Source organism: Andrena cerasifolii, chromosome 2, assembly GCF_050908995.1.
Source record: "Andrena cerasifolii isolate SP2316 chromosome 2, iyAndCera1_principal, whole genome shotgun sequence".
NCBI lineage: Eukaryota > Metazoa > Arthropoda > Insecta > Hymenoptera > Andrenidae > Andrena > Andrena cerasifolii.
In genome coordinates, this window is record NC_135119.1 from 26,909,124 (window position 1) to 26,923,873 (window position 14,750).

The following is a 14,750-nucleotide window of genomic DNA, read 5'->3' on the forward strand; positions in this document are numbered from 1 at the left end:
AGAATATGAATTTAATACTGGAAGCAGCGTTACCAATCGCCTCTTAATATACACTGCAATGAATTAAAGAAACAATATTTATTCAGTTAAAAACATATCCACCTTTCATTTCTAAATTCATTCTTCCCCGACGCTAAAAAGCATCGGATCATTTAAATATACATTTTATTTGTACAACAATATCGTATAAAAACTGACTCCTGTAACTATTTCTTTTTCCCTCTTTTTGTAACAGACAACGGTCCAGGCAATGGAACTTTCAGAGTAACAATCTTCTTGTCCTCTTTGTTGGGCATTGCGCCGATAATCCTGGCCAGGCCTGTCAACTTTTTCAGGCCCGTGCGATGGCTAAATAACGTTACGAACAATTCTATATCTAATGCATAATTGTTGATTATCAGAGCCAAGATCATACAGTGTATCACGCCTTTGTCTTTCATGCTCGTTGGCCTCAACCTGAGAATCATTTAGAAGCGGTTACACGCGGCTCGTCTCTCGTGTTTCTTACGTCTACTTCTGCATACCTTCCGTGACTGCTTTGAACGCTGTACGTGTCCATTATATACGAGTTCACTTCGTGAGAGAATGGACAAACTTCTATGCCACGTTTCTTAGCATCTTTTATCGGCATATTCAACCACGTCACCACTGCTTGTATGTAGAGCAGTAAGGCCATCTTTTTCACACTGTCTGGATCAGACTTTACGAGCTTCAATGTCCGGCTGAAGAATTTTGTTTTCCTAAATACATAAAAAAAGTTCAGTTAACATACACCGGAGTAGCTAACAGCTACTTCAATCGGTAATAATCTTTAAAAAGGAACAAACCCATCTACGCTGGAATCGTCGTTCAACATCTCTGTCGCCTTCTCGTACATGGTTTCCAATTTGCTTTCTGGAATAATATCGTAGACGTTATATACATCTGCCACATTAGTCGCGTCTCTATTACATTCTGGCAAACTGGTATTCGTAATGAACTCGTTGTCTGGTAACTGCATGGAGAGATCCATTCTGTCGATGTCGACATCTGCAATGGCCAGAGCAAAATTTAATTCCTCCGCAGAAAACAGGTGCAGAATCAGAGTTGGGCAAAATGTAATCTAATTACAAATTACGATTAAACTGTAATTGTGCAATTGATTACACCTTATTTTCTGTAATTGTTAATTTAGGTAGTCGACCATTTGGTTTTGCCAACTATCTAAATGAACGATTGCAGAAAATAATGTGTAATCAAATACACAATTACAGTTTAATCTTAATTTGCAATTTATAATTAGATTACAGTTTGCCCAACTCTGTGCAGAATAAATTCTGCTTCGTAAACATTCGGATGAACGGAATCTTACTCGCCACAGTTTCTTCAAGCTGCTCCTTAACGGAATTCACGTCCACTCTCAGCCTCTCGTACTGCTCCGTCCTGCGTCTCACTTGCTTCGAACCGAACTCTTTATTTAACGTGGCGATCTTATTCGCATCTGGATACTTGTTATTCTCCACCACTGGTTTGTCCAGAACCGGAGCGACTTGCCAACGTTCAGCTTGGACCAGCCTCACCCTTCCCGTCCTCTTGTTATGGAACACGAGCATTGTGCGCATCAAGTCTTGGCTCGTGTCCGGCTTATAACCTCTGTAAACAATGTGCCCATTTGACAGAGCCAGTAACGTTTTCCTTTCCTTCTGATCGTAGAACACGCCGCACGACATCTTCTTGGCCTCCTCATCCTTGAGCTCGCCGTTTTGGAAGTTGACTGTGAAACGATCATTCATAAATATCTCCGAGCAAGAACACGAGTAACATGTGTCGTGACATTCACAAGTTAACGAACTTCTTTCGTTCATACTTTACAATGGAATTTGCAGAAACAAATGGCAATCCATTAAAATCGTTCAATAATATAACTATCTATCATTTTCAACTTTTTACTAAAAAAAAAAGAAGAAACCGATACGTGCCGAGCGTTAAATAGGTTTTCACTGAATATACGTGTTAAATACCAATAATCGGTTGAACTTTGGATGGTTCTGTAACCACGTCGTCAATAACAGCTTCAATCGGTCGTTTCATCTTCCACGAAAGCTCGAATTTTTCCCTTCAGCAGATTTAAGTTTCTCCTCCACAAATTTTGAAACACTCCTGGGAAACATTTAAGCAGGGTTGCCAGATGGTTAATGTTGAGCCGCCAGATCGCTTAGGAAAAGTAGCCCAAAACCGCCAAAATTCAAAGATCTTGAATGAAAAGGATGTTTAATTATTTTCTTAATATTTTTTGGAACTGTTTTCTTTATTTACTTTAGATACAACAAATAAACTTTATTTGAACAAAAACAAATTTAAATAAAACTCGTGTGAATATTAAAATTAACATTTTAACAAAACAATGATAATCTATTTTATAACATTTTTTAATGCCATTTGGCAGCCCAAATATCGAAATTTCGGACAAAGCAACCTTGGTCGATACTGGGCGAATTCCACCTACGATCTTGGGCGCGGGCGATTTGGGCGTAAGTAGAATTCGCCCATTGTAATGTGTGTACAATTTAAAGTTCAAAGACATAACCTAACCGCGGGAACGCTATTCATAAAAGGGCACGGTAATTGGGGGCATGGGAATAGGGACAACGCATTTTTCGGGGCACAGTAATTGGGACAAAAACATGTATTTTTATTTCAATTAAAAAAATATGAAAAATTTACATTTTCAACCCGACAAAAATGCCTTAATAAAGAGAAAAGTTCAAAACACCAATGTAAATTTTCACCAAGCAAAATTAAAGTAAGAGAAAATTAAAGTAAATTCCTTCGCGAGCAAGTCGGCGTCAAAGCACGGTAATTGGGACATTTACCCTATTTAGTGATCCTCTAGGCAGTGATCGGAACAACGCGTATCGTCGCTGATTGGTTGCCGCGATTTGGGGCAAAAGCGGAAGTAGACAGAGAAAGAAACTGTAAAAAGGAAAGAGACAGAAATACTGATAGAAAGAAATAGATAAACGTTTAGCTAATGTTTATTTCCGGTTTTACCCCAAATGGCTGCGGTTATGCCGATCACTCCCTGGAGGATCACTAATAGCGAATTCGGTACCTCGCACTCACTCTGCACTGGTGCCAGAAAATGACTTGGATTGGTTGTTTCTGATAGAAACGAAGATAGCTCTATTAGAATCAACCAATTCAAGTCATTTTCTGGCACCAGTGCAGAGTCAGTGCGAGTTACCGAATTCGCTATAATTGTAAGAGTACTGGTCTTGAAACGCCATCTTTGGATACTTGTAGTTGTACGCAAATTTATACACGGCTGTAAAATGTACCACAGAAAGAAATAAATCTAATTTAACCTAGTCCAATTCCTGTGCCAACCGCTAATTTCAATATATGTTGGTTTTGAAAAGTAGCCCAAATGGCGAGATTCCGCCCAATCTGGCAACCCTACACTTAAGCGCTCCCAAAAGTTGGCTCGTTTCCATTAGCCTTGCCGGAAGTGGAGTCACTTTGGTTGAATTTCTAAACGGCCGACCGTATTCTTTCAGAATACAGCATTCATTTCTTTTTTATCGTAGATTCATTCTGATTTTCATTTCGCTTTGTTTCGCGTCTCGTAATTGATACAGCACCCCAGAATTTGTCTTACAACGATAAGAGTGTTATCAGGGTAAAGGCTGAAAATACAAGATAAAGATGAATTCCAAGAGTCCAATAATACTGACTGTCTTTGTTTGAGGAATTATAGAGAAATTTTATTTATCGCTTCCTTCTATTTTACTTGCTCTTGGTTTAGGTGCTCGTAAGAATTTTCGTCCCTTTGGAGATCGTAGGATTAGAAGTTACCCAAGTTCGCCTTCGTGCCTCTCCAGCAGCATCACTTATTACGCTCCTGATGCCTGCGAGATTCAGCTAGATTCGTGCGAACTTTCGAGAAGTGCGCTCGACATATAGGAATTTGATATCAGATTTTCGAATGATTTGAGCGATAACTGTAAGGCCAGCGTCACAATGGTCAGCGAGAAGACCGCCACGGCGGTGGATAATAATGAGGCAAGTATTGCGGTTAATTATTGCGAAAATGGTGTGGGATGTAGCAATAGCTCCAATGACAGTCAAAAACTTTGGATGTTTGCAGATGCCTGTTCCAAAAATAAGGCACGACTGGTATCAAACAGAGACTCATGTCATAGTCACGATCCTTGCTAAAAGCGCAGAGAACGTTAAGATTGTCTATAATAAAAACACGGTAAAACTGCATACCTCGACGATGACAGAAAGCTGTTCCATACGAGCATAGCTTGACGTCTTCTGTTTGGTTTCAGTTAAGCGTATCCGCCTTCCTACCATCGGGAAGTGATTATAGTTTGGAGCTGGATCTGGCCCATCCCACGGTGCCTGATCAGTGTTCGCATAAAATAACTTCAGCTAAAATAGAGGTCAAGCTGAAGAAGCAAGACGGGATCAGATGGAATGCTTTGGAAGGAAACCCAGTTGTACAAAATAAGGCGCAGCCCATACCTCAAGGTGAGCTGGATTGTACGCACCGAAACCTTGTTTGTGTAATGGTTTATTTGTGACGTAAGACGGAGGGAGTAACTATAATTATTCTAGAAATTCTGCAAGCCGGTACTCAGGCACCGAAGTATCCTACTTCTTGTAAAAAGTCACGAGATTGGGATAAGGTAGAGAAAGAGATCGAGAAGCAAGAGGCTGATGAGAAGCCTGAAGGAGAAGCTGCTTTGAACGCTCTGTTTCAAAAGATATACGGTAGTGGATCGGATGAAGTTAGACGTGCGATGAATAAATCTTTCGTAAGTATTTCTATTCCGAGCAGATTCTGTAGAAATGCGAAGATTCGTTGCGAAACACTGATATTATGTTTACTTGACAAAATAGCAAGAATCTGGCGGTACAGTTCTAAGTACCAATTGGTCGGAAGTGGGCAAGGGGAAAGTTGAGAAGAAACCACCGGACGGTATGGAATGGAAATCTTGGAACACGTAAAACTACCGACTTATTTAATATTCAAATTGCTTACTATTTATCAAAATAATTTCATTTTATTTTTAATAAAACTACGTCATAAATATTTAAAATCCAATAACTCAACTCATAATACTAGACTGTGGATATTCTGCCGTATATCGCACAGTTAATTAGTTAAGTTTATTATCAGAGTATCATGTTGTATTTGTCCAGTTTATTAAATATATGTATGTATTTTTGTGATGGACTGTAACCTTTATTCACCTTGCGTAAAATACAAAAAGCCACATGCACCAAATGCAGCCTTGTACAAATTTTCTACCTGCTTACAAACAATCAGCGAATAAACGACTGTTAGTTGTAGAACTATAAATCAGCCAAACTAACGATTAGCAGCTTTTAATCCACTAATCGTCCACAATCATGTGTCAATGACGACCTTTAGACCTTCAACCAATAAATGCTTTCCAGAAGAGTAGAATAACAGACACCCCCAATATAATGTGTAAATGTTGTGTTAGGACCGAAGTGTCTAAATCCTCGTTTACGAAGGACGTTACAGCCGGTTTCTTGTTATTATCTAACTTCTTAAGAATCGTGGACATCCTTGTATTCATATTACTTTCTAAAGAATTAAACTTATCTCGAAACGCAGTTTCATTTCTTTCTTGTGCCTCGGTTATTACGTTTCGAACGCTTACTATCCTTTTATTGTTATAAATCATCGAACCGATTAATGATATAATCGCCAGCCCAGCGGACGCGAGGATAGATAAGTATTTGTACTTCTGCGCATTCATTGTTTGGCTATCGTGATACTCCTTGATCGCAGTTGCCAGTTGGGTAAAATGATCCTTTTCCTCTTTGTCTAATAAATTAAGCTGCGACATGATCCTTGCTTGCTCTTGGAGACCTTTATTCTCCACTATCGTCAATTGCACATATTTCGGATCGTCTCGTTTAGTTTGAATAAGCTCCGAGTACACTTCCTTCAGTTTATCATTTATTATCGTCGCTTGACGATTAAGTTGCCGCCTGCCGTCTTGACAGTTAAATAGCTTGTCCTGGGCCGACATTACTTGCTGCTTGGCCATCTCCACTGTGTCCAAGCCTGTTAATTGTTGATACCATTGCATCCATTTCACGACTCTCCTTGGCAGCGGACTTGGCTCTAACTGCCCTGAGTTTAAATTCTGAATTACTGTTATTTCATGATTGACTTGCTGAAATAGATAAATACATACGAAAATTAAAAATACGCACAGGGGTCTAAAAGAACAGCAATGTACTAGGTTTCTTTTTAACCACAGTACATACAGTGAGTGTAAAAAGTATTCGTACTGCGACCAATTTAAAGTAAAACTTTGTATATCCATGTCAGTAATCAATTTTAACGGAAAAAAATGATTAATGCATATTCTTCGATGTTTGTAGAATAGATTTTGTATAAACAAATTTTATTCCCCTTAACATTTACAAAGATATTAACATAAACAGATAAACGTGCAGAAATGGACGCGCAAAAAGTATTTGTACAGTTAAATAAAGAATTAATAAACTATGGAAATAAACTAAATATTTAATGTTTTAATAGTTTGTGAGATTGCCTTTTGATTTTATAATATCTTTGAAGCTTATTGGTATGGAATTTACTAAGTTGGATGTTATAGCAGGCTGTATTATACTCTACTCTTCTAGCAGCGCGGTTTTCAAACTTTCTTTAAATGTAATATTATGATTATAATACTTTTTGCGCATCCATTTCTGCACGTTTATCTGTTTATGTTAATATCTTTGTAAATGTTAAGGGGACTAAAATTTTGTTTATACAAAATCTATTCTACAAACATAGAAGAATATGCATTAATCATTTTTTTCCCCGTTAAAATTGATTACTGACATGGATATACAAAGTTTTACTTTAAACTGATCGCTGTACGAAAACTTTTTACACTCACTGTAAGTGTTTAAATATAAATCATTACCTTAGCGATAACATCATACTTTGAAGCAACAATATTCTGCATATTATTTAACTTCTCCTGCGCTCTTCCAGTGGCATTATTAATTGTTGCAGTTGCATTATTAAACAATCGGTGTTTAGTTATCTCACCGACTATTACTTTCATCAATGATCGAAATTTCTCTGCCATTGTATGTACATTTGGTTCGTATAAAAATAAATGATAGCAAAAGCGGCGATTTCATTTAAATATTAAGTATTCTATCTTATTCAGGCTAGTTAATTAATACATATTGATCTTCTATCACAAATTGTAGAATATCCCTAAAGAGATATTGGTGACAACAGTGTGATAAGACAATTTCTGACATATACATCTGATTCGTATACGAAACAAGAAGGAAATATAGTAAACGTTAAGTTTACATCTCACAAATGCTTTGTTAACATAATTATGGAGATTTTAGTGTCAATCCTTCGCTCAAAATATAAATCCTATTACGAGAGTTGAGTCCATACTCCATTCAGTCCAAAACTGGTTAAAGGCACGTTTTCAGCGATCTACGGAAAAATCCGTAGAGTTGGTAACACTGTTCGGTCAGGTTTGGGTGGGAACGTCATGTGGTAGTTCTATGTATGTACCAGCTGTAGTTCAAAACAATCTAATGGTTTCTAACGGTTGAATAGTAGTTTCCTTCTTTCTCTTTGTAATTAGTAAATTACAAGGAAAATATAATGTTCGTTTAGTATTATGAACTTAAATGTCAGACTTTGAGCCTGAGCTAGCAGTTTTAGCCATGTGATTAATATTTCAGTAAACTATATTGCAAATAATACAGTTGTTAATAATCAGTTAACTTGGTACTGATTTCTCTACAATAAACTTAAATATAAAGTAACAATCTTTGACGAAGATTGTATAATGAAAAGGGTATTACGTAAAACGACTCAGGTGAAAATAATAATAAGCGATTCGGAGGATGAATCCACAATTGACTTGAGCGAGGACAATTACGTTCCTGAGTCAGAATTAGCTAAAGCAAACAAGAAACGTAAAGAGCGAGCTACAAATGATAGGAATGTAAATAGCAGAAAGAGAAGAGTTAATACTTTGTTACCTGAGAAGAAGAAGCGGAAGGTAGCGGAGCCTGAAACGATACCTCTTGTAACAGGCACTGTTAGCACGGGTGTTAAGAAATCGGAGGATTCCGAGAAGGAATTAAAGGCTACAAATTTAAAGAATAAGAAGGAGAAAGCACAGAATGTAAGCAAAGAGAATGATAAGGATGCATCAAGAAGTGTCCATCAATTACATTTCAATTTTGATTCTGTACAGTGCAGAGATTGGACTGATGTAGATTATGTGGCAGAGACAAATAATGTTGAGAAGCACATAGCAGAGAATGTTGTAAGGCTTTTCAACGATGACAATACAATTCCTTTTATCGCGAGATATAGGAAGAATATGACCGGTGGTATGGAGCCGGATATGCTTCGAGCGTTGAAGGAATGTTTTGATCGTGCTAAAACGATCAAACAACGAGCTGCTACTATATTGAAAACCATTGATAAATTAGGACAATGGACTCCTCATGTACATGCCGCTATTACGTCTACCAAGTGTATGGACGACTTAGAACATATATACTCTTTCTTCAAGCCCGCGTCTAAGAGAACCCTGGCGGAAAGAGCGAAGGAATTGGGTTTAGCGCCTGTAAGCGACGCTATAGTAAAAGGCCAGTCGTTACCAGACTTATCGTCTCTTATCAATCCTCAGAAGGATGGCTTGAAAACTGAACAGCAGATTAAAGATGGTATTATACATATAATAGCGGACATAATAAATAAAGATAAAGCCATGTTCGACAAGGTAAAGGAGCTCCAAAGCGAATCTATCATAAAAATACAAACCACAGAATGCAAGGCCAATAAATCTTCGAGCGGTAAAGAGAAAGACGTGAACAGAAAGTACGAGACCTATTACGATTTTAATGCTAACACCAGGAGCATTAGACCTCATCAAATATTAGCTATCAACAGAGGAGAGGCACAAAAAATTCTTAACGTGAAGATTACCTTGCCTGACTTCCTTGAAAGAGCGTATAAATCGTATTGCGCTAAACAGTACGAAGAACCTATGGCAGCGTCTAAATTTCATACCATGATAATGAACGATAGCATCGATTATGCTTACTCCAAGTTCATTAAGCCACTGATAGTGCGTCGTGTTCGAAACGAAATGAAACAGAAAGCAGAGACGGCGTCCATAGAAGTCTTTGTAACTAACGTGAAACAACTGCTTCTCACTCCACCTGTGAGGGGGAAAATCATACTTGGCATAGATCCTGGGTTCACTCATGGTTGCAAACTCGGAGTGATTTCTGAACATGGAAAGGTGCTCGAAACGGACGTAATATATCCTCACAGAAAAGTGGAGAAGTCTTACGACGAGTCTGCTAATATTCTGAAAGGTTTAGTGAAGAAACATAAATGTACAATTTTAGCATTGGGTAACGCTACGGCGTGCAGAGAGACCGAAACCTTTTTAAGCAGGTTGATCAAATCCAAGGCGTTCGGTTCAATGGATATCTCGTACACGATAGTCGACGAAGCAGGAGCGTCGATCTACAGTTGTAGCACAGAAGCGAAATCCGAGTTCCCAGACCTCGATGCCAATGCAATTTCTGCTATTTCTATAGCGAGACGCCTGCAGGACCCGCTTGCCGAGTTAGTGAAAGTGGAGCCGAAACATTTGGGTGTAGGGATGTATCAGCACGATCTTCCGGAAAAGCAATTATCAGCTGCGTTGAACGAAGTGAGTACGCAGCTTATGAACTCAAAATTCCGTTCATTAATGCTAAAACTGTTTTCAGGTCGTCTCCGAAGCTGTAAGTTTCGTGGGAGTGGATGTTAATACTGCATCCCAGTGCCTTCTGAAAAGAGTCGCCGGTTTAAACGTATCCAGAGCGAACAGTATCATAGAATGGAGAACAGTGTACGGTCCGTTCAAGAACAGACAGCAGCTGTTGGAGGTGAAAGGCATCGGCAATAAAACATTCGAGCAGTGTGCCGGATTTATCAGAATATTGCCAGAGACCTCAACGAGTGACGGTCCGGTTAAGATCGAAAATGCTAAAAATTCCAAGCGCGCCCGAAATTTATTGGATCAAACCTGGATCCATCCCGAGTCGTACAAAATAGCAGAGCGATTTTTAAGCTATTGCAATTGTAGCTTGGAGGACCTTGGTACCGCGATGTTTATCGACAGGATACAATCGTTCGCCAAAGAAGGATGCGAAGCTCTGGCCAGGAAGTTCGATACAGATGAGACGACCATGGAAGTGACGATGAAGGGCTTGTCGATGAAAAAGGACGAGGATATTAGATTAAAGGCCAACCATCCTCTGTTTCGAAACAGTATGCTGAGTATCAACGATATCAGTCCCGGTACGGTATTAACTGGTGCAATACGGAACGTCACCCATTTCGGCGTGTTCGTGGACGTGGGAGTGGGTAGAGATGGACTTGTGCCCACCAAGTGGATGAGGAATTACACGGTTTCGATAGGTCAGCGCGTGGAAGTGAAAGTAATTTCCGTGGAAATTGATCGTAAAAGGATTAGCTTAGAATTAACTAATGTTTTATAATACGTTCCTATCTACGTCTACTGATAATCTGTGACGTTATATTTAATTTTATTATAGACCCCTTTGAAATAAATGATATTTTCCTACACACGCCTAACTACCAAACATGGAATACAATTGGGGAATTCAATCCCAGGATCCCGGGATCCCGGCTGTTTTTTGGATTCCATTTTTATATTTTTTAGTTGTTTATAAAGTAATTTACATTTTTAAAAATTCTCGAGATAAGTTGTAACTTGATATATCAAATTCCGGGAGTTTTAGAATCCAAAAACAGCCGGGATCCCGGGATTGAATTCCCTAAATACAATTCATGATATTCAAGTTACAGTTTTCATGAACAAATATACGCAGTTCGATGCATGAAAATTGTCTTTTAACAAAATATTTAGGTGCAGGTTAGGTCCTTTCACGCGTGGAGTGGGGGCGGCGCGTTTCCCCTACCACGCTCCCACTTAAGGCGCGCAAAGAAGTCGAATACAAGCAGATTGTTCTACAAGAACACGTGAAAGCTATAGTCATTACTTTACCCCTGTATAACAGAGATCCTTCGTGAGTGGTATGAATAAACATAAGTGCAGAGCGTATTACAGGTTGGACCGTGGCATTTGCATATTTCACGCGCGGCTCGAGTTAACGACTGACGATAAATTGTCCCTAGTCGCCGGCGCGCACTGACCTGGAATTAATCATTTCACCATTTCGCCGAACGACGTGCGAGCGTTTACACGCGTGTTCGTTCAGTTCCGATCAAATCATCTGGAAGCCCGTTCTCGTGGCGCGCGATAATTATCGCTTGTTATATTCCTTCGTAGTTCCATCTTGGAAACGGCGGCGACCGATCTCCCCCGAGGTGCTTTAACCTCGGATGAAAACGTTACTGCGAGGCTGACTCGTTGCAGTCATTAAAACTTGCGACGCGCAACGGAGCTCACCAGTTTTCTGAATAGATGTCGCCGCCAATTACACTCGTGTGATTACCAGTCCGATTACGAGTGTACACATAACGTATCGCGAGCCTCAATTTCCACTTAATATTCCCGCTTATGTATTCAGGCTGTGAACCGTGCCATTTAGGAGACGGTTCGCTGAGCGGAATAGATGCTGCAAATGGAAGCGTCGCGTCCGAGCGACGCCTGTTATTAACAGTTTATTATACCTGCGCATCAGCCAATGAATCAACAGTGACGGTAGGTACCATCGGTCAGGATATTCGACATTTTTATCGGCGTAGAAATAAAATCGATTCTACGATCTTTAGAAATTCATTTCGAGCGTGATTACTATAAAGTGTTTCAAATCTACCGCGCTGGGATTGTATTCCTTGAACCGTGGAACGGGGTGGAATCGATCTTATCGATGCTAGGATACGAAATATCGATTATACCATTCTATCGTAGGTTTCGAATTCTCAAGACTGACTTCATGGTAGATTTTAATCGTCGAGGTGTTTGATATCTGGTTTAAGTGTTTTTAAAAGTTTGTTTCTTGGTTTTCATGCGATATGAGTGCGAGTTATTTCTTTGTCGGGGGTTTGTAACTGATGTAGAAATGGAATTGACTGTATCGATCAGACGTGTTTGAACGAGAATTCGCGATATCGATGTGTATGGTACGAATTGTGACAGTTGGAATGGGAAATGCGTTGTGGTCGTAATGTGGCGAATCTCGTGGAAATATTTATCAGAGTGCGGGGAGAGGCAAGGCTGTAAATTTCGGATACGGTCGGGGCGCAGTAAATAGGACAGCCGTCCAAGGAGGTGCACAATCTATTCGGTAAGCTGGAAAGTTCCAAAGACGAATTCTGATCACGTTCTGCAGTGTTTCTCCCCGGGGGTAGAAACTCGAGGTTGCACGGTAGGGTCAGATGTTACTCCGCATCGGATGCTGCAGCGAAAAATGACGATCGATTCATTTGAAATTAGAAAATGCTTCTGTATTAGCTGGAGCACCGTGAGTTTTTGTTATGACAGTTCTTTAACTGTATTAATACATCCAATCTGAAGCATATGCATATGTAACATACATACGCGTTGATATGGTAACAGTTCGAAATTTCGGAGGTAATCGTGAGGAATAGGAGGTTTTCAACATAAGCTTTATCGTTTTTCTTTGCGATTCTAACTTCATATTTTAAACGTGTGGAATATATTTGACCATTCAGATTTCTCGAATCCTTCTCTTTTGTGAAGGTTAAGATGAATGTTTTTATATATGTGTACTAGAGTGGCTCATATTTTCGAGTTTTGAATTTTTTCGTGGCACCCTCTAGATTAGTTCCAAATAATAAAAAAAAATCATATAATCATATAATCACTTTTAGAAGAAAAGGAAACCTGCAGACATGAATATTTTTCCAAAATTTTTTTACAGTTGTGTTTGTTTAATCAAAAGACAACTATTCTGCACCCAGGCCAACTGAAAATTCAAATCTAAATTTTCCGCTCCGCCCTATTACTCAGTTTTTAGACGGTCCGGATTTTGTAAATGTATTGTGAGAATTCTTAATGTCTTTTCTCTTCTGGATCGCTCTGTTGCGCTTATTCTCAACACTTTATTATATTAACATAAGTATTTTACCTTGATTTTATTACTTTACCTTCACTTTACATCTACTACTACCTCACCACTTTACCTTCACTGCTCCGTCACTTGGTCACTTTACCGCTACTACTTTATCAGCATATCACCTCCACTTCACCACTTCACTTTTACTCCACCACATCACCCCTCGGTGAAGTGGTAAATTAGAAGTGAAACAGGGATGAAACTGAGGATCAGTAGTAGCGAAGTGGAGATGAGGTGGAACCGAACCTAATTGCAAAACATTAAAATGATAAACTCTTGCCTCAACTTCACCCTCTCCCCCCACTTCCCAACCCTCCAGCTCCTTACCTATCCCCTCCCACGAAGCAGTAACAAAGTATCGAATAGAATCTAATTGCAAGATACTAAAATGATAAACTCTTGCCTCAACTTCATCTTATTCTCCACTTCCCCAATCCTGCAACCCTTTACCTTTCTCCTCCCATCCAAAGCTCCTAAAACCTCCCAAGAGTACCTACCTACCTCTACACCCCCATCCAAAAGTACCTCCAACTAAAATTCTCTCCCTCTTCCTTACTTCAACAGTCCACTATTCGCAAGACGACCCAACGCTCCACCATTACTTACCACAACCATCATCATCCCGATCCACGCACCAGCTACAATCTCCATTTCTATCCCATCTACACCCAAGGACACAGACTAACCCTCGCTGGGTCTTTTTACAGGCGACGCGTCTGTAGAGTTCCTCCCGCATATTCCGCCTTCCTCCCCGTCTGGGATCTCCCGTCGGACTCTCCCGCGCCTCGCCAGACAATGCCTCCGCCCGCAGCGCCGGCTGTAATATCCTGGAGCCTCACCTCCGCGGCCCGCTGGCGTCCCGGCCAGCCGCGAAGCACTTGCACTGAAAGCGCGTAAAAGCAGCGCCGGCCTTGGATCCCCGATACGGCGAGCCAGAGATGATCCATTAGATAACGTTTGATGAATCACCGCGGCGCGGCGTTACGCGGCCGGGGACAAAAGGGCCCCGAGACGCCGCCGCTAACAGAGCCAAGGCGAGGCCTGGAAACGGGTTTCCCGGATAAAAACCTGGGAATCTCCTGGGCTCGATCCGGGGACGCGGCATTAGCGCGACAGCAACCTCGGCCCGGCCTTTAAATGTTTAACAAATTCAATCTTCCTGTCCACGGCCGCTGGCAATCCTTGGCGTCGCGCCAGCGCGTGTACCACGCTGCACACTCTCTCGCGCGTGCCGATCCTCGAGCGTTTCCCGCGATAACGCGCCCGCGACTCCTCGCGGCTGCGTTTAGCAAGTATACGCCTCTTCTATTTTTTTTTTAAACTCGCTGGCACCCCGAGGAACAGGTGCGAGGGAAAGTGCAGCTTGGAAGCGTCTGTTCTTTTCGATCGTACGCTGCGCACAATAAAAATCGCTCCGAATCCCTGTGCTCTGAGGGCGCTGCAGTCTCGCGGCGGCGGATGGTCGCCCTTTAACTCGTCGATTTAATGAGTCGCGGAAGGAAACACGCTCGGGTTCGCGAGGCCTCCCTTGTGCATCGAACAATGGTCACGGAGCTGAAAACGTTCCGCGGACGCACACCCCGGCGTGGCGCGTG

The 14,750-nt window shown here is 40.7% G+C and overlaps 4 protein-coding genes across 5 annotated transcripts; 2 read left to right on the forward strand and 2 right to left on the reverse strand.

The window, feature by feature from the left end:
- Positions 1–63: 63 nt before the first annotated feature.
- LOC143366219 (uncharacterized) lies at positions 64–2,165 on the reverse strand. The gene is made up of 5 exons (XM_076807089.1): positions 2,001–2,165; positions 1,352–1,753; positions 828–1,029; positions 525–740; positions 64–456 (listed from the first exon to the last, which is right to left on the reverse strand). The coding sequence occupies exons 1-5, from the start codon at positions 2,068–2,070 to the stop codon at positions 207–209; spliced, it is 1,140 nt and encodes a 379-aa protein (XP_076663204.1). The 5' UTR covers positions 2,071–2,165; the 3' UTR covers positions 64–206.
- Positions 2,166–3,647: 1,482 nt separating this feature from the next.
- On the forward strand, positions 3,648–5,220 carry Sgt1 (suppressor of G2 allele of skp1). Its single transcript, XM_076830171.1, has 5 exons — positions 3,648–4,041; positions 4,127–4,237; positions 4,314–4,515; positions 4,603–4,802; positions 4,888–5,220. Exons 1-5 carry the CDS (start codon positions 4,000–4,002, stop codon positions 4,993–4,995), a joined length of 663 nt encoding a protein of 220 aa, XP_076686286.1. The 5' UTR covers positions 3,648–3,999; the 3' UTR covers positions 4,996–5,220.
- On the reverse strand, positions 5,191–13,908 carry LOC143378454 (mitochondrial potassium channel). Of its 2 annotated transcripts, none has more exons than XM_076830170.1 (2): positions 13,762–13,908; positions 5,191–6,157 (listed from the first exon to the last, which is right to left on the reverse strand). In XM_076830170.1, exons 1-2 carry the CDS (start codon positions 13,889–13,891, stop codon positions 5,427–5,429), a joined length of 861 nt encoding a protein of 286 aa, XP_076686285.1. In that variant the 5' UTR covers positions 13,892–13,908; the 3' UTR covers positions 5,191–5,426. The 2 variants fall into 2 exon arrangements, with proteins under 2 accessions (XP_076686285.1, XP_076686284.1); XM_076830169.1 differs by lacking the exon at positions 13,762–13,908 and adding an exon at positions 6,963–7,466 and having other exon boundaries at positions 5,191–6,200.
- On the forward strand, positions 7,600–10,675 carry LOC143378453 (S1 RNA-binding domain-containing protein 1). The gene is made up of 2 exons (XM_076830168.1): positions 7,600–9,755; positions 9,814–10,675. Exons 1-2 carry the CDS (start codon positions 7,863–7,865, stop codon positions 10,585–10,587), a joined length of 2,667 nt encoding a protein of 888 aa, XP_076686283.1. The 5' UTR covers positions 7,600–7,862; the 3' UTR covers positions 10,588–10,675.
- Positions 13,909–14,750: the final 842 nt, after the last annotated feature.